General features: G+C 41.7%; 3 protein-coding genes across 3 annotated transcripts; 2 read left to right on the top strand and 1 right to left on the bottom strand.

Annotated features, from left to right (window-relative positions):
• Positions 1 to 186: 186 nt before the first annotated feature.
• On the top strand, positions 187 to 12,675 carry slc35a3a (solute carrier family 35 member A3a). Its single transcript, XM_080000674.1, has 8 exons — positions 187 to 443; positions 3,032 to 3,244; positions 3,955 to 4,109; positions 4,699 to 4,821; positions 5,438 to 5,612; positions 8,661 to 8,779; positions 10,644 to 10,777; positions 11,039 to 12,675. The coding sequence occupies exons 2-8, from the start codon at positions 3,055 to 3,057 to the stop codon at positions 11,127 to 11,129; spliced, it is 987 nt and encodes a 328-aa protein (XP_079856800.1). The 5' UTR covers positions 187 to 443; positions 3,032 to 3,054; the 3' UTR covers positions 11,130 to 12,675.
• A 3,294-nt stretch (positions 12,676 to 15,969) lies between these two features.
• fam78bb (family with sequence similarity 78 member Bb) lies at positions 15,970 to 19,214 on the bottom strand (the record flags this gene model as incomplete). The annotated part of the gene is made up of 2 exons (XM_080005148.1): positions 15,970 to 16,492; positions 18,952 to 19,214. 2 exons carry the CDS (start codon positions 19,212 to 19,214, stop codon positions 15,970 to 15,972), a joined length of 786 nt encoding a protein of 261 aa, XP_079861274.1.
• Positions 19,215 to 21,121: 1,907 nt separating this feature from the next.
• rex1bd (required for excision 1-B domain containing) lies at positions 21,122 to 27,336 on the top strand. Its single transcript, XM_080024233.1, has 5 exons — positions 21,122 to 21,249; positions 21,741 to 21,823; positions 22,076 to 22,280; positions 25,998 to 26,086; positions 26,912 to 27,336. Exons 1-5 carry the CDS (start codon positions 21,247 to 21,249, stop codon positions 26,982 to 26,984), a joined length of 453 nt encoding a protein of 150 aa, XP_079880359.1. The 5' UTR covers positions 21,122 to 21,246; the 3' UTR covers positions 26,985 to 27,336.
• The last annotated feature ends 2 nt before the right edge of the window (positions 27,337 to 27,338 follow it).

Below are 27,338 nucleotides of genomic sequence, written 5' to 3' on the forward strand. Positions count from 1 at the left end.
TATCCGTTTCATTTTGTTTCCCTGCCAATTCTCCTGCTCCGCACTCCGGCCCAGTAGGCGGCGCGTCGCGCCCCTCGACCGGGGTGCTTTTCCACTCGACGTGCACTACGGTCGCTCCCCAGCAGGGGGCGCAGCGCGGCGGCAGAAACCGGACAGAAGGGGAAACAAAACACGGAAGTAGTTCCACTTTCTTGGCCGTCGCTCGGACACCGCCTTCGCGGTTCATTCAGGCTTCGTTTCGCTCTGAAAATTACACTGACCGCACGGTCGGAGGGCGCAACATGGAGTTGATTTGATGATGTCAAGGGCGGGCGGTCTGGGTGAACGTGCTGCTGCTCGGACAGCTGAGCCGAGGTCTGAGAACCTGGCGAAATTAGCGCTTTAAATAATTCAATTAGGTATCAACTGAATTGTGGGGAAGGGAAGGCGTCAGCCAAGGGAAGGTGAGATTTTAGTTCTTTTATTTCATTTCAAGGTTTTCTTTGCGTTGCCTTTTTGAAATTGTTACTTAATTTTTTGGTGTATTGTAATTGCGAAATTCTTCCGATTTTGAGTTGAAATGAAGTTCGTTGTATATTGTCAGTTTTATATATTTCTGTTTTTATTCTTATTACGTTATTATTATTATTATTATTATTATTATTATTGTTTTAATGCGAGATGCTGTAACCCCACAATATCCCTCCGGAATGAATACATTTTCTATCGATCTATCTATCTATCTATCATCCATTTATCTATTTATCTATCTATCTATCCTCTGTCTATCTTTCTATCCATCTATCATTTGTCTATCTATCGTCTATCTGATCTGTCATCTATCTATCACAATGATCACTATGCTTATACATATATATATAACATTCACAAAGAATCTCCCCAATATACACCTGAATTATAGCGATAATCTTAGGAAATTTCGCACCATATCGATATACACAACAGTATAGACTTATATTGTTCATGATGCTTATTTATGGTATTCCCTAACGATCTCTGGAGGAAAACCAGAGTTTACTTTAATATTGTCAATGTTATCCATTATACGTTACTGCACTGATAACTTTCTGATCAAAAACGGGACGACCACTAGATTTTATCCCTTCTGGTTACTTGCAAGTACAGAATACCAATAGGGAATGAGAAGCTGAAGTGACATTGCTGGAGCAAGCCGCCATATTTGGAGGATCATTCGCATTGACTGTGTCAATGTTGGTCGGCATTTTTGAGTAAGAAGATAGCTTGGAAGTCTTTTTAGGTGAAAAATAAGAGTTACTGTAGCTTTTTAACTACAGTCCTATGAAGGAGGCATAGCCCCTTAGGCTCTATTGGAAGTAGTAAATTCATCACGTGCACTCGCTTCAGCCCATCAGGATGGAGCAGCATCGCTGTAGACTGATGGGGTCCAGTGGGGTATTAAACCCTAAGGAGCTATGACCTCCTTCATCGGACTGTAGTTACCGCTCCATCGCACACAAACAGTTGTTGTGAGAACCAAATTGAAGCTGTGCGGTCCACGTAGCACGCCAGCATGCATACGGGACACAGGCAGTGAAGTCGCTCCTCCAGCACACCCTGGTGAGGAGGAGGAAGAAAGGATCTGTATGAGCTTGTCACAGCCTCAGGTGTAAACATACATATGTATCCCCTTGGTATACATATGTATCCTCTTGCTGCTAGCTTTGTACTGCAACTTATTACCTTAATAACATGCCTCATTTGGCTTATTGAGTATATTAAGACTGTCCTTAGTCTTGTTGTGTTGTTGTGTCTATTGTTGTTGTCTTTTCGCACTTTCATGTCATATGTTGTGTATTACAAATATTACTTGCACATTTGGAGTATGGGAAAACGCAATTTTGATCCTCTGTGTAATTACGTGTTGCATGGTACAATTGACAATAAAGTACACTTTGAACTTTGAACTTTGAAACATCAGGTTAGGACGTAGTGCCACACTGCTGAGATCACCATTAATGGCTCAGCATGCAGGTTGCACAGACATGCCTCGCAGAGGTCAGAGCAATAATAAGCGCCATCTTAAAAGACAGCAGTTTCAACAGGATCTGAGACACGGGTTTGAAGATCCAGAGCCAGCCCCAAGTCCCACTGAGGGGCACGTCACAGGATGTGCACATCGCAGCCCCATCAAAAAGCACTTCGCGAGTGCGTGACTAAACACCAGATCGTTAGCGAAACCCCCATGACAAGCCGAAATTGCTGCCGCGTACATCCTAGTAGTGGACGCCGTGCACTGCTCATCCATGAGCGGGAATTCAAATATAGAACGACACTGCAGCACCGGGGGTTGACCTCACTGCCAACGCACCACCATTCGAACACGTTCCACTTGGAGGTGTGGAGCCCAGAAGTGGACTGTGTGCGAGCACCCAAAATAGTGGAGGTCGCAGCCTGTGACAGTCCATGCTGTTCAAGCCTGCGCCGTTTAGGAGTCAGGCTGACACAAGACGTCCCAGGACCAGTGGGACCAGCTGAGGTGAGAAGGCCGGCAAAGTCTGCCCGAAAAGACCGGATCAGTTTCTCCCCCTCCTCGGCACGCTTGCCGCTGGGATCAAAGGTGGGCGGGGGCGGAGGCTGGCAGAAAATGACCTCCCTGTCTACGATAACGGGTTTATCATCTTCCCCCTCGGTTGAGTGGAATGACGACGGCCCCATCACCTCCTCAGTCACCTGACCAGGAGGCTTGTGGTCCGTGGAGAACTTGCTTCGGCGGGTCCGCTCCGTGGCTGGGATGGAGCAGTGGCTCTTAAAAGAGCCTTTGTTGACACTGAAGTCGCCATTTCAAGAGAGTGTAGACGTCACTGATTTGGAATGCTATTTAAACAAAGTCAGACGTAACATGAAACTGTCATTATTAATGTGAAACGGGGACTGATTGAAACTACTGTACAGTGTATCAGAGCATTTTCCCAAGACTGGCATCTCTGTATCCCTCTTTGTCTCTCTGTATTTACCCCTCTGGATAATGTTTCTTTCTCCCTTTGTTTACCTCTCTCCTTCCATCCGGCAGCTCCACCCTCATCTGGCGCACTCATGGCGTCCTCCAAGCTGAAGTACCTGTCTCTGGGCGTGCTGGTCTGCCAGACCACGTCCCTGGTGCTCATCATGCGGTACTCCCGCACCATCCAAGGCGACGGGCCACGCTACCTGGCCTCCTCGGCCGTGGTGGTCGCCGAGGTGATGAAGATCCTCACCTGCGTGCTGCTCGTCTTTAAGGAACACAGTAAGGGGGGATTACACTTTATTAATCCCCAGAGGGAAATTCAGGCGTTAGAGCAGCAAAAACAAAATAGTCAAGTAAGAGATAAAAAATTTACAGGGATAAGAAATAATACATATTTACAGTACACATTATCCACATAAAGTTAACATGGAGCAGCACTATGCTAATTTGTGACTAGTGAGCCCAAGATGGCAACCAACTACAGTCAAAATATGGCATCCAGTAGTAATAACAGTCAAATATATGGCAGATTGCCAGTTCAATCCCCGGCTCCTCCTGGTAGCATGCTGAAGTGTCCTTGAGCAAGACTGCTCCTAGATATGTCAGGCTACACATACACATAATACTATTAGACAACTACTTTCCTTCAGACGGATTAATAAAGTATACAAAAAATATATCATAATACAACAATAAAAATAATACTACCAGTATAAATAAGGGTAATTGTGGTCCTAAAATGTCAGCAGTCCTAATAAGACACAGTCCGAGTAGTCCTAATATTCATACTGCAAGGTGATATAAGATGCCTGTTTGCAGTATCATCTTGGTTTATAATCCAAGTGGTATTAAACTGTGCCTTTGCAAAGTAGTATAACTATAATCCTAGTATAAGAGTCCAAGGTGTTATTATAATGAGTTTTTCCATTGTTGTGTACTTTTTTTTTTACTGATAGGTAACCTAACATCCCCCTGTCCGTGTTCCTCAGGTTACAGTGTGCGAGCTCTGAACAGTGTCCTTCGCCAGGAGATCGTCCACAAACCCATAGAGACGCTGAAGTTGGCGATTCCCTCGGGGATCTACACGCTGCAGAATAACCTGCTTTACGTTGCTCTGTCCAACCTGGACGCCGCCACCTACCAGGTAGAGAGGGGTATGAGGGTGATAGGACTGGGGGACTGGCTGTTTTTTTGGATTTTTTAGAGAAGGGATGCACAGGTAGCACTGTTTCTTTTTTTACAGCTGTAAGAGAGTCAAAGTCCTAAATGTTGTGCGATATATTTAAATGTTAAATGATACTGAGTACAGAACCGATGGATTGATTATTTTTACTATATAGTATAGGCTGAGAGCATAAGCATAATCCAACTTAATATTGGACACAGAATTATTTTTTCTGCATTAGAAACATCTAACAAGCTTGTATGTCAAAAAAATCAAGTTCATCTTCTTCCAGTACTGACACCTATATCCCTTTTTAGTCAGGCACTGGTCCAATATTCAATACCAGTATCGGAAAATGGTTTCTAGTATGGCTAGTATAAGAGAATCTTAATTTGAACATAATATGTTGTTTTATTATTTTTCTCAAAATAGCTTATTACCATTATATTTTCATTGCTATTCCTTGATAGTAACTAATCATGACTGCTGTATTTTAAAAGAGTAGAAATGAGAAATTAAATTTGTAGAAATGAAGATAATAATATTAATATCAATATTTTCCCATTAGGTGACGTACCAGTTGAAAATTCTGACCACGGCTCTCTTCTCTGTGTCCATGCTGGGCCGCAGGCTGGGCGTCTACCAGTGGCTCTCTCTGCTCATCCTGATGGCAGGAGTGGCTCTGGTGCAGGTAAGATGAGTTAAGTGACCACATTATTAAAGCCCTGGTATTATTAATTCTGGTAAAATGCAGGTTCACTTTGCTGATGCGGGACACAAAGTCTGACCGATATCGAAACACCGTATTTTTACACAGTATTTTTACTTCACTTCACTTCCATCTTTACTCAGATAAGATTACACTTTATTGATCCCAGTGGGAAATTCAGGATGAACTCATCGTGCATTTTGTTCTGTCACTTCCGTTTTGAAATAAGATGATGTATATTTGTACTTCTATTTTCTTAAAGGGCTCATCCTAGTTCATTTCTCAGCCAATATTTTTTTCTAATAGTTATAACAATAGTGGGATCGACGATTTTGGAAATAGATTTTATACATAATTAAACTTTCACAGAGTTCCAAGTTAACACATGAATCAAGATCTCAATGCAACTATGTTTATTTGACGATAGCATTTTTCGGAGCATTTATTATCCGCGTAGATAAGCACATCAGATCCAGTACCAGCGGTTACAATTAAAAAATTGGGTTCAAACTCATGACTAACCACTGATTCCCCGTGCCTCCCTTTAAATGACCTCTGCCTCTATTTTTCTTTTTATTCATTCCCTTGTGTACACCAGTGGCCCTCGGACTCCCCGGACTCCGCAGAGAAGGAGGTTGAGCCTCCTGGCTCCCAGTTAGTGGGTGTGGCGGCAGTGCTGGTGGCCTGCTGCTCCAGTGGCTTTGCCGGCGTTTACTTCGAGAAGATCCTGAAAGAAAGCAAGCAGAGCGTGTGGGTCCGAAACATCCAGCTAGGTCTGTGTCCTGCTAATGGGGGGGGTAGTCAATATGAGGGGATATTGTCATTTGTTGGTGTGGCGCATGAAGTGGTGTGATTTATTTTATTTTTTATTTTTTTTACCAAACCAAAGATATCTTGCACAGGGTAATTTGGAGTAATATACATTTTAATTTGATTTTTATTAAAAGAATGTATGTGGGAGTCTCTGACCACTGGTAGGGTCTTAGGGAGGGAGACTTTCTTGTCGTGGGTTGCCGACATGGCGACAGTTTTTATTATAAAACTGAATAAAAGGCTTGCTGGCCAACAGGATCAACAATAAAGACTAATCTGTTTGGGCGCAGTAGGAATGGCGTTCCGATCTGGCTCCTGGTGGGCTGACATGCTCCCATCCCCTATGCAAGACAGACAAACATTATTAAGAAAGCTTCCTGCCCCGAGTCGGACCGAGCAGCACCACGCAGGCGCTGATTCGGCCGATTCAGGGCAGCAGGAGAGGAAGCCATGCTGCCGTCTGCAGCCGCGGCTTAACCATGACCCTTGGTCCGCCACAATGTATTTCGATATTTTTATTATAATACCTTTGATGAAAGTGACACTTGTTTTATCTTCCATGTCGGAAAATGAAACACTTTGTAAAAGTAGTGAGAGCAGGTTTGAGACGTGATTTACCTCAGTTGGATTCTCGAGGAATCTTTATTATTATGAGCATATATACAGTATATATGTGTGTGTGTGTGTGTGTGAAATACTATGACTATAGCTGAGAAGAAATAATGCTGATGAAGGCGTTTGAGCAGAGCCCTTGTAACTTGCGCCGCTGTGCACAGCGCCAGCTCGGCGTTTTACCTCAGATCTGTGTCTCCTGAGATGAATGCACCAGTTGAGGCTATTTTTACCTCGGAACGTGCAACGCATGTGTTAACTCTCCTCCGATTCATTTCCTGGTGCTGATTTCCCGGCAGTGTGTTGTCTGAGCCTGTCATTATATATTATATTACATAATTATAATTAGAACGATAATAATAATATTGATATTAATAAGAAAGCATTTGGTTCAAAACTCTTTCATCAAATGAAAATGTGATTTGCTACAAAAAAAAAAACAGAAAGAGATGCAGGGGCATATACACCATGTGTGTGTTACAATATATTATGTCAATATCAATAATTATTTATTGCTATTATGACTAAGCAGGTAGAGGCATTGGATAGAACAGCTAAAAGAAGTTCAGAAAAGGCTTTTATTTTATTGTAACACTCCTCGAAGACGACATTTAATTACATCACAATATTCTGATAACAAAATTCCCAGTCGTCGGAAGTAGTTATTACTTTCACTACAAAAATGTGACCCACCGCAGAAAAACCCGCATTGTCGCGCATTTCTAAAATTGCCAGGAGCAGCCAAATAAGTTGAAAAAACCTTTCTAGAAGGAAATTCGATTTTGTCAGATTCATGTTCCTTTGTGGTTTTTTTTCTCTGACTATTTTCAAACTGAGTTTGATTTATAGATAGTAGATAAATGTTGAAGCGTGAGTTAAATATTCCCGTTAGATTACATGGGGAAACACAGTTCACTTACCAAGACGCTGAATAGCACGAACGCCGATTGATCATTTGCTTTCAAGCGACCGTCCAGGTGAAGATCATTCCTCCATAGTCCATGTAATGTGAAGTCATGTGAAACCGTTTTGATGGAGTACAACCTTTAAATTGTACCACTTTTACACACACACCGAGAGATCATTGTGGAGGGGGGCATGTACCAATGTATACCAACGAAGAAGTCACATTGACGTCACTTCCGTAAACAAGATGAGGATCCTTCGGTTTCACTTGTCTGTAAAAACTTTCATCTCTGTGTTGTTATCGATTACGAGAAGCGGGTGGCGGAAGATCTAAATCATATCGTGGACCTTAATCTGGCCAGTGCTATAGATCCAAGTCAGTGTAAGCAGCGCGTACTGGACTTCATTTTCCGCGATGATAGTCAGTTCTCCGACAGCGACGCAGAGAACCACAGCGATGTTGAAACTGAAACCGGCGTTTTCCCGAAATTGGAGAACATTTCAAACAGCGAATTTCAACCTGAATGTGACGATGAAACGGAATATTTCCAAGCACCACCCGACTTTACACCCGTTGTTGTTATAACGGAAGAAGTTGATAAAGTGATGAAGTCCGTTGTGGTTAGTGATGCAGATTATGAACAAGTTGTAATGCACAAGATTCTCAAGTTTACCTGCAAATGCAGCCAGGGGCCAAAAGAAAATAAAAAGAGGCCCCAAACAGGTTCTCAGAGTGTAGCTGGGGTAGGGTTGGGGTTAGCTCACATAATAACTCCAACAACTTTGATAGATATTTGATATTTGGCATACGCACATTAATATATTAAATGACACACCAAGGCTGATATACAGAGACTCATATCATTGATAGACATTACATTTTGTTGTGCTGTCCGCACTTTTAAGCTCCTAAATAATACCACTTTTATAAAGCATGTATATTCTTACTATTAAATAAAAGCCTTTTTAAAAACAAAAGATGTTGTGTGTCGATGACACTGCTCAACATTCCCTCAAAACACAAGAACAATGCAGAGATTGCCTCATTCAGCAGGGTGTCAAGTAGCCATGTATCAAGTAGCCAGGCTGTGTTGGTCCTCCAGCCATTTGCATTCTGGGAGCTGGCTGAATAAAGCCAAGTGTGGGGAAAACTTTGAAGGTGATTATCTCAGAATCACAGTTTGCCACACCCATGTCATTAACAAGTCATAGCTTTAAAAATATTTGCTTGATTTGCACAAGGGACACCTCGTTATGAAGTTTTCAAATGATGTGAAAACAAGTCAAAAGCCACCAAATGTACCTAAAGTCACAAATGTTTGAGAAAGAAGAAAAAAACCTGCAGATTCCAGGTAGGTCTGTGTCTCGAGTCAACTTTCGCCTGAATTTCCCTACGGTGTCCAGTCGCATGGTTCCTCTTCTCTTAGAATCATACTAAGTCATATTATTTTGTGAATGTACAATCCTGTCTTTCCTCCGTGTGTGTCCAGGGCTGTTTGGTTTGGTGTTCGGTCTCATGGGGATGCTAGCGTACGACGGGCAGCGGGTGAGCGAGTCTGGAATGTTCCAGGGATACAACACGGTCACCTGGACGGTCGTAGCGCTGCAGGTATAGCTTTTTACCACTCCTTCTAGAAGGAAACGCTTCTTCATGCAGATGTGATGAATGACCAGTGAGGGACCCTCGGTGGAGAAGGGTGGAAGCAGACTATCTCGGAACAAGCTCGGTGAACTCTTCTTGTTGACGTGCTGGCCCCATCGTAAAACATTGTACTCACAGAAGGTTTGGAAATCTGATCCGCCCAGGAGCAGGAGCCACATTATTTCACTAAGAGGATGTTTGAGACATGTTTAAAACTATTATATTATATAACTTATATTGTGGGAATCATTACAGAATTGTTTGAAAGTAGGAGAAGACTACTATTTCAAGACCATTAATTCAAGAGAAATTAGAATAATAATTGATAAAGGTTTGCTGAGAAATTATCATATGCCTTCAATGTCTTCAAGGTCTAAATGAAACTAGAAAATGGCTCTCACGCGTATTTTCTGAAGAAAATGTGTGTGAGAGCTAGAAGCCGATAGCTATTGCTGATGTTGCCACCTGCTGTTATTGGCAGCATTATAGGCTGGCATTATACATTTTAATATAAAAAAATATGTAAAATCACTGGAATATGCAAGAAAGAAGAAAAGTAGTAGCACACATCTCCTAAATAAGGAGCAAACCATTCAAACCAGGTTTCTACAACAAAACGTACAGAAGTAGTTTACTGTAGCGCCTGCCGTGGGTATAATTGTATGACATTTTACACACTTGTCTAATGTGGCTGTATGTACAACTTTCCCAAATTTGGTTGCGATACAGTTTACCATTTAAGACTTATGGCCTGATGAGTGCATCAGGCCACGCCTTCAAGAGTTTGGTAACCAGTTACAGACAAATGGTACGTGATATCAAAGAAATGCCTAGTGGATCTTGTTTGGTGTCATCTAAATATGGTATGTTCTACATTTTGTCAAGATTCAATGAAATACGTGCCACAAGAGGCAAAAAAAATGTGTAGCAGAAAGTTTTTTCAGGCGCAAATGGGCATGGCTTATATCTAATCGGCATCATCCAAGGAACACACTGTAAAAAAAATTTTTTGCTACACCCTACGCTCCATGATTTATTAGCCAAAATGTAAAACACAAAATAACGAACCACATGGTGGCTTTATTTGTAGCATGTTTTAAAAGGTGCAGCGGTTCGACATGGACACCTGTCTATGAAGTATGAATATTTTAATTTATTATATAAAATCAATGAAACATGTTAGAATAAAGAAATAATAGTAATAGCATACATCTCCCGAAGAAGACGCACATTTTGACGTTAATAAAATAAAAATAAGAGTAAGAATAAGATTGTGAGCGCTCTCACACTAATTATTTTCATGAAATGTATTTTGCTTGTTTGCTTTTTTCTTTATTATTATTATTATTAGTGGTAATAGTAGTGGTAGTATTGGTATTATTATATTATTAGTATTAATGTAATTAGAGATTTATTGACTTTAATATATAATATATTCCAATAGCTCACAATAAAATACGTTTTAAATGTGTTTTATACTCCACCTGCATATTTTAAGCTTTATGTACTTAATGTCGTACAAATTCCAGGCAATTATCTATCACACATCATTCCATAATGATGTTCAAGTGTACATTTGGTCAATTAGACTTTTTTTTTTGGTGTCTAGAGCAAACAAGTATACAAGCGGGGTTTATTCCATAATTGATTCCTCTTCTGCCGTTCCCCATTTTTCAACTCCGCTTTAGATCCCACTGAGCTCTAGATCCACTCACGTTTCTCGGTCTGAACTTTTCTGTAGTTTTATTCGAGAGTGTAAACTGTGGAACCGTCCAGAGGAGGGTTGGGGTGGAGCCTCGTTCCATCCGCGTCCCGTTTGTCGTCTCTGCAGGCGCTGGGGGGTCTGGTCATCGCCGCAGTCATCAAGTACGCCGACAACATTCTCAAGGGCTTCGCCACGTCGCTCTCCATCATCCTGTCCACGCTCATATCCTACTTCTGGCTGCAGGACTTTGACCCCACAGGGTAGAGGCTCGCGCACGTGCACACACAAACACACACACACAAATGCAGCACAATTCCAGGTGCAGCTTGTCTTTGTCTTTCATATCTCTCACTAGGGCTAAGCGATATATGGATATAATATGGATATTGTGATAATTATTCAAGTATCTGATTTTGTCAAACTTTCTCCCTCTCTTTCTGCTTTGTGACTATTTGTCTTTTATTCATGCCGTTCATTCACACATTCTGTTGTGACTTTCTTTTTCTCTGCTGCGTTTCCAGCGTCTTCTTCCTCGGTGCCGTTCTGGTGATCGTGGCGACGTTCCTGTACGGCTACGAGGGCAAACCGTCCCCGAACCCGAGCAGAGCGTAGGAAGCTCCCCCACCCTCCCCTCGGTCACCGCAGCCTCAGAGAAACCGAGGGCGGCCTGGAAGACGGGAAGACAGGAGGAGGAAGAGGAGCGAAAGGAGTGTGTCGTAGCTTAGTGACAGGTGCGAGATCAAAAGGAGCCACCGGGGGGGTGACAAACGAGGAGGAGGAGAGGAGGATGAAGGTGAGAGACAATGAAGACGGTGATGGGCTCGTCAGGCCTCAGACGCCAACAAGTGCCGCAGCTCGGAGCGCTGAGGTGCAGAAGAATTCATGGTTAAACCAGACTGTGACCAGCTGCGAAAACGCAGAACCAGTGAGACTGCAATACCCATTACTGCCACAGGGTCGAAAACGCACCAACATGTTCGTTTAAGACTGAATAAGATGGGATACTCCAGTATTTGGGGGGAAAGATGCCAGAAGTGGTATTCCCTGAATTACACAGGCTAGTTCATCCCATCTGCAGCCTTTCGTTGCACTAACACATGCAAACCTTCTAGACATACAGGGATGAAACTGGCATTGACCTTCCCGACTGAATTTAGGTAAGCTGGACAAAAATCGAATTCCCCAAAAAACTGGAGTAGCCCTTAAAACAAATAGTAATTTGCTGCTTAATCTTTAGTGCCGGTTAAAGGTTTTACCACTTCGAATCTTGACTTATTCCACTTTTCCTCAGCAAGTGTTCTGACCCTTAAAAGATTTTTGCTTGTTGCCTGCGGCGACAATAGCTGGTAGCTTGAGGGCGCAGGTAGCACATCGATGAACTATGCAGAAGTTTCCCTCCCTGTTGCCCAGGTTTGCTATAAAATGAAAAAACACTTAATGCACATGACTTGGCATCTCTTCTTTGAGCCGGTGGCAGTGGGTTTAAAGGTCGAGTTCACGGCGGCATGGGAATTGATGTGTTTACATCTAATGCAGTAGGAATGGGACAGAACACTGCACAGTATGGCTTTAGATTCAGCCTCTCAGTTTGTATTGTGCTTTATTTTTGGGAAACTTTTTTTTTTGCCAGGCAACATATTATCATTATAACATGTGGACCTTTTCACATCCAGCGTATGTTTGGGTGAATTCAGTGACAGATTTTTTTCCCCTCTCTTGGATCTGTGTCTGCAAAAATAGGACATGGGGTGAAGAAACTGAACTACAGTAACCCCCCCACCCAACCCCCCCCCCCCAAAAAAGATGACTAAAAACTATAAAGAAAAAGTGTAAAGAGAAAAAACGTTTTGAATCAGAATCACACAAAAAGTGTATATTTAACGTGGATATTTATCATGGGTGTGGATAACACTGTTTAAATTACAGTATGTCGAATTTAAAATCAATTCTTTATTTTCATATTCTTAAAGATAACGTCATTGAAGTGTAACTGAAATCGAAGTGTCTGTTATTGATCTGGGTGAGTTTTGTAAATGATGAATGATGATTATGATTATGTGAGACATTGGCATGGTTTTACTTGAAAAGTAGCCCTGCCAAGCGGTATGATTCTACTGATTGTAAGTTTTAAATATATGGGTTTCTTTCTCAAGAAAGAGCGGGTATGAATTATTTTGTGATATCACAATCTGTTATAAAAGAAAGAATGTTTCTTTTGAATGAGTTTTTAGCTTTTATTCTGTGTTGTGATCCTTTGTTCATTCACGATTTCTCTCATACATACTCACACATACTATGATATAAATATCATAATATTATTCACATGAAGATATCCTGTTTGCTCCTTATTCTAATCTTAAAAGTACAGACAAAAAGGAAATGTCATCCAGGGAATTAATAAGCCTCTTCCAGCCCTTTTTCGTCATCCTGGTGCTAACGTAGTATCTCCTGCGGACAGGACCAAACACCAATCGGCATACACTGTCGTACATTGGACATTTTGTTTTTTAATGACTTAAAAACACTGCATGCAACTCTCAGCCAGTCTGTAAGAAATGACTGCAACAACCCAAATACAACCTGAACCATCAACCCACCTTCAAATAGTATATTTAACATCATAAACCGTCATCTCCCAGAAATATTAATTCACTGCATCATTGAAGGGTTAGTTTGCTATTTTTCCACCCAGGCCTTATTAAAATGTTGGCTTCCATCATTTATAACTGTTCACAGCACTTTACTATTGAAAAACGTACCGCTCTGCTGCAGCTTCCCAATGGGTGTCAATGCAGTCCATTTGGACAAACATTTAAGCCTTGAAAAATATGTTGAATCTCCTTTTCGAAAGCAGGAAGTTCATAGTCACTTGTGTCTTAATGTATTTTTTAACATGCTTTGAATAACAGTCATATCACATTTTAGTAAGAACTACTTTTTGCAATTGCCACAGTGCATCCAGAACATAACACTGGCTACAGCAGGCTGCTAGAAGGATGCGACGCAACTTCCTGTTTCTAGTCCCTTACTTTAGTAATAAAAACCCTGAAAAATCCGATACAATTCTCGGACATTCTTTTTTTCTGTGCCATATTAAGACTGTTTGCCTATAATGTGAATTTCTCGTTTTCGATAAGGAGATTTAATGTTTTTGTTTCAGGCTATGTATGCCCCATTGGACTGCATTTAAACACAGTGAGAAGCTGCGGCAGAGTGGTACGTTTCTCAATAGCAGGGCATTTGGCATAATTTACAAACGGTTCTAAATGAAGGGAACCAACATTTAAATAAGGCCTGGGTTGAAAAATGGCAAACTGATCTCAAAGACTACAAAACACCTCCCTGTCCGCAGGCACATCTGTTATGTAAGAGACACTTGAGGCCCTGACAAAGGCCCTGACACACAGACGGTTCGCAGGAGATAAGGACTACATCCATCAAGGTAAAAGTGACCTTGTGACCAAATACAAAAATGTATTTCCACCAACACGGTAAGCAATTACAAAATAGGCAACAACGGTCAGAAAAGGGTTTCCCCTTTTAATCATCCCATAACAGGCCTCTGGCAAGAGATTTGTCAAGGTGTCTCCTCTGGAAAAAAGTATCGTGTTTGTACGTGCGAGCTGTTCCTCCACTATGACAAGACATCGATAGCTGAGTCACTCTGTGATCCAGTGGCCAACACCAATGTGTTGGAGGGCTTCAAAGGTAAAATAAAAACCTAAAGAGTCCTTTGAGTGATCATGACTTGAGTCAGTCTAGATCAGTGGTTCCCAACCTAGGGTGCAAGACCCCCATAGCGGGTCACCAGAGATTGCAGGGGGGTCGCAAGGCCTTGGATGATACTAATGTATCATATAGTATAATAGTGAAATATTGGTTAGTTCTTTTATAAATTATAACAAGATCCATGACCATACCGGGATACATATACATACATAAGAACTACATGGGGGGGGGGGGGGGGGGGGCGGCGTATTGGGGGTCTCAGATTGAATCAGGTTTGATTAAGGGGGCCTCTGGGGCGATAAAAGGTTGGGAACCCCTGGTCAAGATGAGGTTTGTGTGCAAAGGCAGGAATGGTTTGCACCTCGGTATGAGCAGCTGGGTGAGATCGTGACAGTTTGATGAGTTTCAGCGTAAGCCTCATCTACTGACCCTCGGCGCGCTACCTTGAGAACCTTTGAAAAACTAAAACCCTAGAAAGGTTGCATTCCATCTTGTAAAAAAAAAAAAACACTGTCATACTGTCGCTGTGCTAGTAACAAAGCCCAAATATTCTTCACTTAAGTCTTTCATGAGTGAATGCAGTTTGCTTTCACACAATCTCTGTCCTCAGAGTATAAATACTAATGTGATAAGGACACATTGAAAGAATCATTCCCATTCTGGAAAGATCCATTAACCCGCTCAGCTACTTAAATATAATATAAATTCCAAAAATAAAACACCGGACTTTCTAAATTATTTATCATAAGTTCTTTCTTTTTCTAGAAAGTTTCCATCGGTCCAGTCATCACTGGCTTCGATCAGAGAAACAATTTGGGATTTAAAATCCAGCTCCGAAGCCTCATTTATGAATACTTTTAAACCAAAGATCTACAGGCGACCAAATGAAAGATTCAAAACTCTTCGACTTATTTCCGCTTTTTTTCCAGTGTGTGTGTGGATGTTAAACCTCACTCTCTCTCTCTCGATCCTATAAAAGTATTATGGGGCTGCGGTTTGACGAATGAGGCTCATGGTGTTTGAGTGAGGCATAATGGTGTGACAGAGCAGCAAGGCAGGACCCCCCACACACACACACACACACACACACACACACACACACACACACACACACACACACACACACTCAAATAACACGATCGCTCTCTGTACGTAATGCAAAACCCCTTAGCGATAACCTCACACACACTTTAGGGTTTCCAGTCTTTCACTCGCACCACATCCCTCTATTGGGTGGAGAGGCCATCATCTGAACGCCATTAAGGCTGAAGAACCTTTAAAAACACGCTCTGTCTTCTATCTAGGGCTGATTATCTCCTTCTGGACCTGTGGAGCTACAGGTTTGCATGGCAACCTCGCGCTGAGTTTCTTGAGTCACTGAGTCACATGTGCTTAGTTGTAACAAACAAAAGGGGCCTTCCACTCAAAAGGGCCAACATGCACCAGAAGAAAGAGGCCATTGTCTGGGTGATGTTAAAGGCAGAGGTGGGGAATTAAGGCAGGTGTCCCCTCATGATTTAACCCCTAATGTCACGCAAAAAAAGATGCAAAAATGAACTTCACTTCAAGTTTCCGTCTGCTGCTTTTTTAAATCTATCTAGTGGATCTCTGCAGTAGTGGTAGTGGCCCACAATCATTTTTCGGTGTTCTTAAAAATGGCTGTTTGGGTTCTCTGGAGCTTTTTTTTGTCAGTTCTCCAGTTCCTCCCAAGCCTGTTCTGCTTCTACTTGGATGGTATAACCACCAGCGCCGGGCCTCTCCTGGGCCTCCACATCAGAACCTGCGCGTCATTGGCGTTGGGCCTCCCCATGGCGTTGGGAGGGATGGGCTCCATGCGTGTCAGGACCCCCGGCTGGTCCTGGTGCACACGGCCGACCAGCCTGGCCCTGGAGCCCAGCGGCATGGAGGGGTCCACCAGTATGTCCACCCGCATCCTCCACTTGATGGTGTGCAGCAGGATTTTCTCCCGGGAGGTGGTGTTGAGTGCGACCAGCCACGTGGTGAAGCTCTGGTCGCGCTTGATGCCGGTCAGCAGAGGGGTGTTGGACTCACTGACTGGCACCGCCCAAGTCACGCTGGGGTAGAAGTTGTCGTTCATGCTGACGATGAAGCGTGACGGCTTGGAAGTGGGGCCCACAATGGTGACGGTCTCAGTGGTGTTTCCGTACCAGGGATAGCTCACGCCGTCTGAGTCGCTAATGGCGCGTACTCTGCCTTCTCGCAGCTCAGGAAGCTCCCAGCTGGACCTGGACAGGAGGGGAACACCGCAAAACAAAACACGTAAGGATGTATCAATAACCACTTTGTCACTTTCATGCTTTTCCACCACTGCTGACGCCCGTTCTGAGCTTTAAGAACGGGTCAATACAAAGGAATGATCTCTTTGCTTTTTATTTTGCAATATTACATTTATTTTGCATTTTGTTTCTATTTGGGATTTCACAGAAAATAACGACACTGTATATCACTGAGCTGTTAATTCCTTCTTTTGTTCATTACTCATTCTTATTTTTAAGGTATACAGCAGGTGAATTACTAGTAACTCATGTTCCCCACTGTGCTGCTGCAACGCCCCAAATTTAGTTTGGAATCATTAGAACAAAATTATTTTCATATAATTCATTGCAGGGGTCTTACGTGTTATGTTTTCATGTGAAAAAAAAAACAACCACCATTTTTCTGTAAAAAAAAAAAAAGTTTTTTTTTTTTTTTTGTTTTTTTTATTGGGAATATTCTCTGAATCAGAACCTTTTTGCCTGATATTGGACCAATATACCACACAATCACACACACTGCACACCATGTTTTTGTTGCTCTATCACCTGAATTTTCCCCCGAGGGATTAGTGTGTGTAATCCTATTTTATTTCCTTAAATCTTTAGAGAGAAAACCAGAGCCCCTGAAAGACTATGGCAATTTAAGGTAGATTTAATTACTAGGTGTAGTACGATATTTACATGTTCCTATGGGCAGACATATAAACAGTGTATAGGCTCCAACCTCGTAGAGTTTGTAGAGTAGTTTGGTTGGTGTCTTGGCTAAGCGTATCAGAGGATTACCAACATCTCTTTGTGTGCTGGACAGTTATTGTTATCTACTGAAATCTCACCCATCTGTCCATTGTGTCTTCATGATCACTCAGGCACATTATCCTAAAGCCGTCTTCTCACCCGCTGCGTTAACCCCCCAAAACACACACACACAGACACACACACACACACACACACACACACACACCTTTATTTGTAGATGCAAAAGGTCTGGAATGTAACGTAACCTAACGAGTCTGTTTACTGCAGTACTGCACTTACTGTACTGTTAGTACAGTACATCTTGTAGGTGTGTGCTTTATTAGCCAAGTGGCTCCCTTTTAGGGAACTCCACACAAAATCACAACTTTGCACATTGCATTCAATTACAAGAGTAAGCAACAGCATCTTCAAGCCTCAATATGAGGCTGCACTGTTGCATAAGTACATTTACTGTTTTTATACATGAGTAGATTTAATATCAAGTATTCCTATACTGTTACTAGAGAAGAAACAAGAGTGCTGTTTTTGCTATGAAAGTACTTCTTTCACCACTGGACACCACAGTGTGCGCCCAAGTTTGTGTGGACATCGGGGAGAGTGTATGTGTGCTTTGCGTTTGGTTGGTAGGAGGGTGTGTGTATATGTATGTGTATGTGTGTGCGTGCGTGTGCTTAATCTGGAAGATGAGCCGGCATGGGTGTCTGTCGGAATAGGAGTGTGTCTTTCTTCTTTTCTGCTCCAGTGGGCACAACATGAGAGTGAGAGCGGCAACTGTTGTTGAGCTACCCTGATGGCAGCCGCTCTATTTAGGTGCCAAAGTCACAGGAACAGACTCCGGCGGTGGGCGTCTGAATGGAGGAGGCTGACAGCACAGTTAACCTGCTGGGTGCACAAATGCTGCACACTGCGATGCATGGAGCGTGCATGGCTGAACGTGAATGTGTAGACGATCTACACACAAACACAACACACACACAAACGCGCAGACACACACACACACACACACACACACACACACACACACACACACACACACACACACACACACACACACACGTAGTTTATAGACTCATCTCAAAAATCCTTTAGTTTGGATTATATCCGTTTAAAACAGCACTGTGAAATGTCTTGAATCACAGGAGTAAATCAGGAGATGAATATGAAATATTTTAGAATTTTTAAAACAGCATTAAAGATTTTTTTCAGATTATGAGGACATTCATTTATGGGATGAGGGATGAGATTAATTATGAGATCAACAAGACACTAAATGTGTCTTGATGATCTTGATACACAAAGATTCAGGTATAGGTGGTTTATGGAGTTTTAGAGTTTCTTTAAAACTTGAATCCTTCAAAACAAGATTAGCTGGGATTATGTTGATTAAATGCAGCATTAAAATGTTGTAATTGTGAGAGGTTATAGATCTTATTTATGTACAGTACATATTTCTATAAATTAATATATAGATATGCTGTATATATAAATATAGTATAATGACTTATAAATGCTTAAAAACAGCATTAATAGGACATTCAGATTATGAAAACACACCTAGTGTAATCAGAATGTCTTACAAATACCTTTGGGTATTCAATTGTGTTGTCCTTTCACACACACACACACACACACACACACACACACACACACACACACACCCCTCCAATACTCACATGCCGATGTCTCCATAGGTGTTGTAGAACTCCATCTGGGTGCACGCTTGGATCCAGCCCACCACCCAGGTCTCGTTGCGGGGCACGGGGGGCATGACGATCCGCGCCGACGCCTTGAAATAGGGCGTCTTGTAGCGGAGCACGATGGGCGAGTTCTCCTCGATGACGGTGGGGCAGTGGTCGATGGTGGCGGACAGCTCGCACACCACCACGTTCTCCCGCTTGATGCGCGACTTGCAGGCGATGCTCTGCAGGCAGCCCATTCTGTTGGAGCTGCAGGTGGGGATCCGGGTGGGGCTTCAGGTGGGGAACCAGGGTGTAGCTTTAAGTCGGGAACCAGGTGTACTGTAGCTTCAAGTGGATAACCGCGTGGGGCTTCAGGTGGGGAACCAAGTGGAGCTTCTCGCGGGGGGGACCAGGTGGAGCTTCAGGTGAGGAACTAGGTGGAGTTTTAGGTGGAGAACCAGGTGGAGCTTTAGGTGAGGAAGTAGCAGAGTGGTGCCGTTGGGGCATCTTCTGGTCTCCAACCACGCAGCCTCCCCTGAGGACCCTGCCCTTCCAGCTGACGGCGCCTGCTCGGATCCACGTGTCTCAGCTCTGGCCCTCGGACCCTCGGACCCTCTTCTTCCTCCTCCTGCCCCGGGCTGTCATGTCACAAGGCGGGGGAGATGGACGGACGCCGGGCTGCAGCGGGAGGAGCAGCCCCGTGGCCGGGTGGTGGGTCTCGTTGGTTCGGCATCAAACCCGAGATGGTTCCGGACCCAGAGATGGAGATGGACCTACCACCACCCTCCACCACCACCCTCCACCACCACCTCCACACCCTCAACGGGTGAGAACTGTCCTAAAACCCGCAGAGCCCGCGAGTTGGGACACGGAGGTGAAAAGACGCGGCCGCATGGGCGAAACGCACCAATTCTACGACATTTTCTTTCTCCTTCTGGAGGCAGCTTGTTTAACATCAATAAAAAACCCAAACAAAACGTTTTAAAAACACGTCAAGAAGACGTCGTCAAACAGACGCTGATGACGTCCTCTTCTGATCAGAGCCGCGCGGACGTGTGTCGCTGTCCGCGCGCCGCGGTGCTGAACCCGCGGACCAATCAGCGGCCGAGGAGACTGGGCGCGTGGGCGCGTCGCACGTTCCGCAGTCGCCGGAATTTTCATAAACACACGAAATGGTTCAAGTTCATCCGCGATATCGTGAAAATTGTTTTTTTTGTTTGTTTTTTGGTTGTTTTTTTTTACACCCCCCTTTCTCCTTGTTTTCAAACGATCCTTTTAAATTATTCACGGTATGAGCTTTTTTTTTTTTTTTTTAAGATTATTGTCTGCATTTCAACTGGATTGCGTGTAGGCTAGAGGAATCCGGCTTTATTGACCAAGTGTGCAAATTCAGAGAAAGAATTTGACTCGGACAAAAATATTTTAAAAAATGTAAAAAAAAAAGTAAGCAAACAAAGAAAAAAAAAATACAAAAAAATTAGTAACATTAAGAAATATCTGTAATAAACAGTATGTACTTATCCCTTTTCTCCAATCATATTGCTGTTATTTCCTCTTTGCTATCTAGTGATTATTCCACACAAAGCGTTTTTATTGAAATTATAGCAGTACTGAAGTGAATTTGTTTAAACCCTCCAACATAAAAATACAATTTTAAAAAGTATACAGTAGGATAGCTGCTCCAGCCCCAAAACAAAGCCTATTATTATTATTAGGTGGCCTATGAGGCATGGAATTTGAATAATCCAAAAAAGATCCTCTACTGGAGTCTATTTACACGTCGTGTGTTTGACAGCCGGAAAAAGTATTACATATTCTGTCTGTGTGGACCACAAGGGAATAATGTGTTGAAAATATTTATGTCGTTTTATCATTAAGGTTTATAATAATTTGGTTTTATTTTATTGTTATAAAGCCAACTAATTGTAACTCATGACAACTTGATAGCAAATTTAAAATCGATTTTATTACAACTTATATTATTTCATTTTGGGAAAATGATTTTGACGCAAACTTCCACACTGATAATTAATTCTACTCACAAAAAGCCGATGAAACTGATAAACAGTTTTCGTATAAATCCAGGACGATGTCGTGACAAAACAGCAGGCGGCGCTAATGCTTTTTTGGTGGAAGGGGAAGCTGGTCGCGCTACTTCCGGGGTGGAAGCGGCTACGGAAGCCTGCCGAGTCAGTCAGTCCAAACAACAGTGGAAGCGTTGTGGCGTTATTGAAGTATGTTCTCGAATTAACCATTTTCCCCGTTAAATGTAAGTTTTAGCCTCGTGCCATGGTAAGTAGTTCACGCTCACTTTGTTAATGTCATGTTGTTAAAGTTATGGCTCATGTTTGCTGTTCCACAAGTTATAACGTTTATCAGAAAAGTCGTAGTGAGACGAAATACGTACTATTACGTCTATGTTGACAATAGTCTCGTAAAGCAAAACTAAATAGTTTGCGTCGCTCTTAATGTTGTGATACAGCAAAATAATCTATTTGAAATATAGAACCGTCCTAAGGTGTGAGTGTTTATTGCATATCAACCATTTGATTTCCTATCCTTTTTGTTTATTATATCCTTTTTATTGTAAACGGTTTTGATGTGAGCTGCTGTAACAGTTCACATCCACCTCTACCTGTCTGTCTGTCCGTCTGTCCATCGACATATCTATAGCAAACACGCTTAATGTAGTATGGAGGCCGTAATTTTGTGTAAAAACATCAGTTGTGAATTAACTAGGATTGTTATTTTTCCAAATTCTGTTTTATTTTTTTCCTCTCTAGATACCAACAGAATTTAAAGTCCTGATCCAGCGATTTTACGTCCTTCAAACGGATCGGGTTGAGGCTTATCGTCTATTTGATGAGTATGTTACTTAGATACTTTAGATTACTTGGAGGTTTATACTACTTCAAATTGGTAAACAAATAATAGACAGGTTTGGTATTCAGCTAATAGACTACATGCCAATAACACTAACAGTTCTCACGCTGTCTTCATTAAATTGCTCTGGATTTCCAATTCGCATGCTAGTTTGTGTTTCCACGGCTGTTGTTTATTGAGCTGTACACCGCAGTTTTCCGTGTTGTTGTGGTTCTGACTGGCGCCTTCCTTCCAGGGGACATGAGGCCTACTTGAGGACCGGGCCCCAGTACGACTTTGATCACTACCGTCAGCTGGTCCATGAGATAACGCAGGCCTTCTGCGGAATTTCCAAGGAGATGCTGGAGATCAAGGACAAGCTGCATCAAGACTTTGACAGGCCAGACCTCTCTGAGCACATTGAAAAACTCCAGAGCAAGGAGAAGCAAAAACTAGAACTGGTAGGACAGGCATACACACACACACACACACACACTGGGTAATTCAGCACTTTTTGTGACTGATGCACCTGCAATATGGGTGCCGAATATTCCCTCTTTGGAACTCTGTTAGTTGGCTCACAAGATATACAGTATATATATATTGTGTGTGTGTGTGTGTGTGTGTGTATATATATATATATATATACACATACATACATACACACACACACACACACACACACACACACACACACCGCGTTCCAAATTATTATGCAAATGATATTTTTCTCTGACTTTCCTAAATAGTCGATGCAAATGACAGTCAGTAAAATTTTCAAGTCATCAACCGTTAGGGTATAATTCAAATGTTATTGAACAAACCTCCCAATGATAACAGTATTCTTTTCAAAAATAAAAAACTCAAAATGCACTGTTCCAAATTATGCACAACAGAGTTTCAAAACATTTTATAGGTTGTAAAGAACTGAAAACGGTCATTTGTTGAATTTGCAGCATTAGGTCATATTTACTGAAATAAAAAGCTATTTCAATCAAAAACATGTTAACAAGCTAGTTACAGGTTAACATAGGACCTCTTCTTTGACATCACCTTCACAATTCTTGCATCCATTGAACTTGTGAGTTTTTGGAGAGTTTCTGCTTGAATTTCTTTGCAGGGTGTCAGAACAGCCTCCCAGAGCTGCTGTTTTGATGCAAACTGCCTCCCACCCTCATAGATCTTTTGCTTGAGGATGCTCCAAAGGTTCTCAATAGGGTTGAGGTCAGGGGAGGATGGGGGCCACACCATGAGTTTCTCTCCTTTTATGACCATGGCAGCCAAGGACACAGAGGTATTCTTCGCAGCATGAGATGGTGCATTGTCAGGCATGAAGATGATTTTGCTACGGAAGGCACGGTTCTTCTTTTTGAACCATGGAAGAAAGTGGTCAGTCAGAAACTCTCTCTCCCCATGATTCTGGCCCAAAACATGACTCCGCCACCTCCTTGCTGACGTGGCAGCCTTGTTGGGACATGGTGGCCATCCACCAACCGTCCACTACTCCATCCATCTGGACCATCCAGGGTTGCACGGCACTCATCAGTAAACAAGACTGTTTGAAAATGAGTCTTCATGTATTTCTGGGCCCACTGCAACCGTTTCTGCTTGAGAGCATTGGTTAGGGGTGGCAGGATAGTAGGTTTATGCACAACTGCAAGCCTCTGGAGGATCCTACACCTTGAGGTTTGTGGGACTCCAGAGGCACCAGCAGCTTCAAATACCTGTTTGCTGCTTTGTAATGGCATTTTAGCAGCTGCTCTCTTCATCCCATGAATTTGTCTGGCAGAAACCTTCCTCATTATGCTTTTATCTGCACAAACCCGTCTGTGCTCTGAATCAGCCACAAATCTCTTCACAGTACGATGATCACGCTTAAGTTTTCATGAAATATCTAATGTTTTCATACCTTGCCCAAGGCATTGCACTATTTGATGCTTTTCGGCGGCAGAGATCCTTTTTCTTTCCCATATTGCTTGAAACCTGTGGCTGCTGAATAATGTGGAACGTCCTTCTTAAGTAGTTTTCCTTGAATTGGGCTCACCTGGTAGACTAATTATCACAGGTGTCTGAGATTGATTTCAGTCATCCAAAGAGCCCTGAGACACAATAACATACCACAATACAACTTCTACCATCGCCACTTTGCTGAGTCAATTGTGCTAAGGCCGTACATCTGCATATAAAATTTAAAATATTAATTTAAGAATTATTCATGACAAATGTTATATATTATACATATAATAATAATATGATAGTGAAATCAATGAATATGGGGAAACAGTTTACACATTTGATCCAGCTAATTGTATCTCACGATGATCTACATATCTTTTAAAATAATTTTGTTTTAAAAAATCATCTTTAAATGATCGTCTTTAAAATGGTATTGTGCATCCCAACATATATTAGGTAATGTAGTATGTCCAACAAAAACAATATATTGCCTCACATCTTATAATTTAATCGCCTGGGTTTTTCGTGGTATGTTTTGTTGTTGCTGTTTCATTTTAACTACTGAGACTGCCCTATAACCAAAACATCCCTCACTGAAATACGCTGAAGCCAAAATCAATTGACAATTTATTCTGGTTTATAAATTTGTGAACGACTTATGTGTTCCTTGCCGCTGTAATTCTACTGATCTGCCACAAGATGGCATGATTTATCAGGAGAACGTACACATACTAATGCTGAGGCTGTTTATAAGATTTATAAATGTTAGTTTTAAATGTGTTACATATATTACCAATACTATATAACTATCTGAGTATTGAAACATTAATAGTGCCTAACTATACATTTTTTTACGTTTAAATAATGTGTGTCTTTGACATCTGAGCAATAATGTGGAAACAGTCAGCAAAATGACCAAAATATTTTCTATGTTGATCTTACAAATATATTTATTGGTATTTGGTCTTACAATCCAAATTACTAAATTAATATACAAGCATGCACTTCAAATACAATTTTTATAAGCAAATTGGTGCTTATTATTTAGTCATTTACCTATTTATATAAATTTTTCTCAAGTTCACATAAAAATCATATAAAAATATTTACGAAGTGTAAGAAAGTGAGAGAAAAATCACATAAATACAATACTTTCTGATTCTAATTCTATGCAATAGTGAAATCTAAAGATACAAAACTTTTATTCTATTTATATATATATATATTGTACATTTATTCGCAGTTTTCCAAAAAACCCGATCCCCAGACTGTTTGAGTGTGGTACTAAAACCTTCTGGCTTTTCTCCGACATTCTTCAACAGTCTGCATTCCACAACATGTCAAACAGCGTACAGGTCATTAAAAAGTCAGAAATATCAAAATGTTTAAGAATTTGGCCTTTTTTTAAGTTCAAATAGAGAAGCCCTCTTTGTTTGTAACCATATTCAGGCAAACTGTGTTAAATTGTTTGCATCAAACAGAGCTACCTTTGCATACTGGTTAAAAATAAAGAGTTGTTGACATTTTCTATCCCTCGAAAATAGCTCAAAATATTTGAGTGAAGGTATTTTATTAAAACTTTGAGTGCATTTTAGGCCAGAACCAAACAAATTAACCCATTTTATTTTATTTATTTATTTATTTATTTATTTATTTATTTATTTATTTATTTTAAACAATCTTTTTATAGTAAAATGGACATACAACATTTATTATGCTCCTGAAAAAAAATTAACAATATACTCTAATATTAGAATGCCCTTTCTGTGCACAAAGCAGCATGTTGTAAACCTAATTTCATATGCTAAAAAAGTATTTGTGCTTTTTTTTTTTTTTGTATTTCTCTTAGTCATACTACATTATTTTTAATGTGAGGTAATATTTTAAAATCTTGAACTAGAGATCTATTATAATAAGCCACAGGGATTCTTTATCTCATGACTAAAATTTTATTTAGAAAAAAAACCTTCAAAGAAAGGGGATTTGTTGCGAATGTTCGCGGATAAAGATAAGTTACTTTTCATATCTAATAATGATAACTATAAAAACTTTGATATACGTTCTCAAAACATTATTTTGTCACTGTTAAACCTTGGCATTGATGGATGTGTGTGTGTGTGTGTGTGTGTGTGTGTGTGTGTGTGTGTGTGTGTGTGTGTGTGTGTGTGTGTGTGTGTGCGTGTGCGTGTGCGCGCGCGTGTGTGTGCGTGCGTGCCGTCCAGACGGCCCGGCTGCAGCTGGCGGCTCAGCGCGCCCAGGATCGCCCAGAAGAGGAGGGCTGTCAGGAGAAGATCCAGGAGATCAAGCACGAGTAAGCAGCGCCGTAAACGCATCTGACTTTTACTGCGCTCACCCCTGACTCACACACAAACTATCCGCTGGGCATGTGGTTTATAAATCAGGTTTAATTATTATTATACATTTAAATGAAAAACCACTTAGTTTCCTACTGGCTTGAACAAATCAACATTTATTATCTCAGACATCTCTCTTTATCGCTTATATTTATTGAAAAAAAAAAAAAAAAAAGGTTTTAGCCGTTCCAGTCAATAGTTTTGACTGAATGATGTACAGCCTTTTCAGAAGTAAATGGAAATATTTTGGCCCAATTTAAAACAAAAATACAAAATTCAACAAAGAAATGTTCACTTTGAGAGGGGGGAAAAAAAAGGTTTCTACGCAATAGAAGGAATTTTTTTGTCCTTTGTGATGAAATAAGTCAAGTGGGTTTGCGTCCATGTATTCATATGTATATTATATTTAATTTCCTCCGTGTCGACTGAGTGTGAAGAAGACCCTATGATGGCTGGTATCCCGTAGGCAAAACAGGGATTGTCGAGATATTTATTTTTTGCACATGTTTTGAATAACCATAATATCCCATTTTATTTAAAACTGCTTTTTGCATCCAGAGTACATCCAGAGTGTAATGCTGCTACAGCAGGTTGCCAGTAGGACGAGACACAACTTCCTGTATCTCGTACCACCTATTGTCTAGCAGGATAATGTGCAGCCAGGTCGTTATCGGCAAAATAACCACTCTGGCTGGCTGCACATTATCCCTCAAATAAAGGTGAACTTTGTTACATTTTGGCACGTTATTAAAAAACGTGGCTTTGTTGGGCTCCCTCTGCAGCATCATAAAGAACATGGAGGCTCTAAGCGAGATCATGCAGGACTTTAAGTACGACTCGGAAGAGTGTGAGTGACGGGGGAAAAAGGGAACTGATTGATCGCATGATTGATCGACTCGCTGCCCTTCTGCTTCGACTGCGATCTGAGATGCATCCACTGCACTTATCGACCTCCTCCACCCGCTCACCCTGCAGTTTCCCTCCACCCAGGAGGCTGTGTGTGTGTGTGTGTGTGTGTGTGTGTGTGTGTGTGTGTGTGTGTGTGTGTGTGTGTGTGTGTGTGTGTGTGTGTGTGTGTGTGTGTGTGTGTGTGTGTGTGTGTGTGTGTGTGTGTGTGTGTGTGTGTGTGTGCGCGCCTGCGTGCGCCTGCGTGCGCCTGCCTCAGCAGAAAAGACTCTTGTGTTTGTCTTAATGGAATTTGTAAATATT

This window comes from Zeus faber (genome assembly GCF_960531495.2).
Source record: "Zeus faber genome assembly, chromosome: 1".
In the NCBI taxonomy this organism is placed as follows: Eukaryota; Metazoa; Chordata; class Actinopteri; order Zeiformes; family Zeidae; genus Zeus; species Zeus faber.

Coding starts and splice junctions, on each gene's coding strand:
- slc35a3a (XM_080000674.1), top strand. CDS start 3,055: ATGGCGTCCTCCAAGCTGAAGTACCTGTCTCTGGGCGTGCTGGTCTGC. Junction 4,822..5,437: donor CAGGAGTGGCTCTGGTGCAG/GTAAGATGAGTT, acceptor TGTGTACACCAG/TGGCCCTCGGACTCCCCGGA. Junction 10,778..11,038: donor CAGGACTTTGACCCCACAGG/GTAGAGGCTCGC, acceptor CTGCGTTTCCAG/CGTCTTCTTCCTCGGTGCCG.
- rex1bd (XM_080024233.1), top strand. Junction 21,824..22,075: donor GCTTATCGTCTATTTGATGA/GTATGTTACTTA, acceptor CCTTCCTTCCAG/GGGACATGAGGCCTACTTGA. Junction 26,087..26,911: donor ATCCAGGAGATCAAGCACGA/GTAAGCAGCGCC, acceptor CTCCCTCTGCAG/CATCATAAAGAACATGGAGG.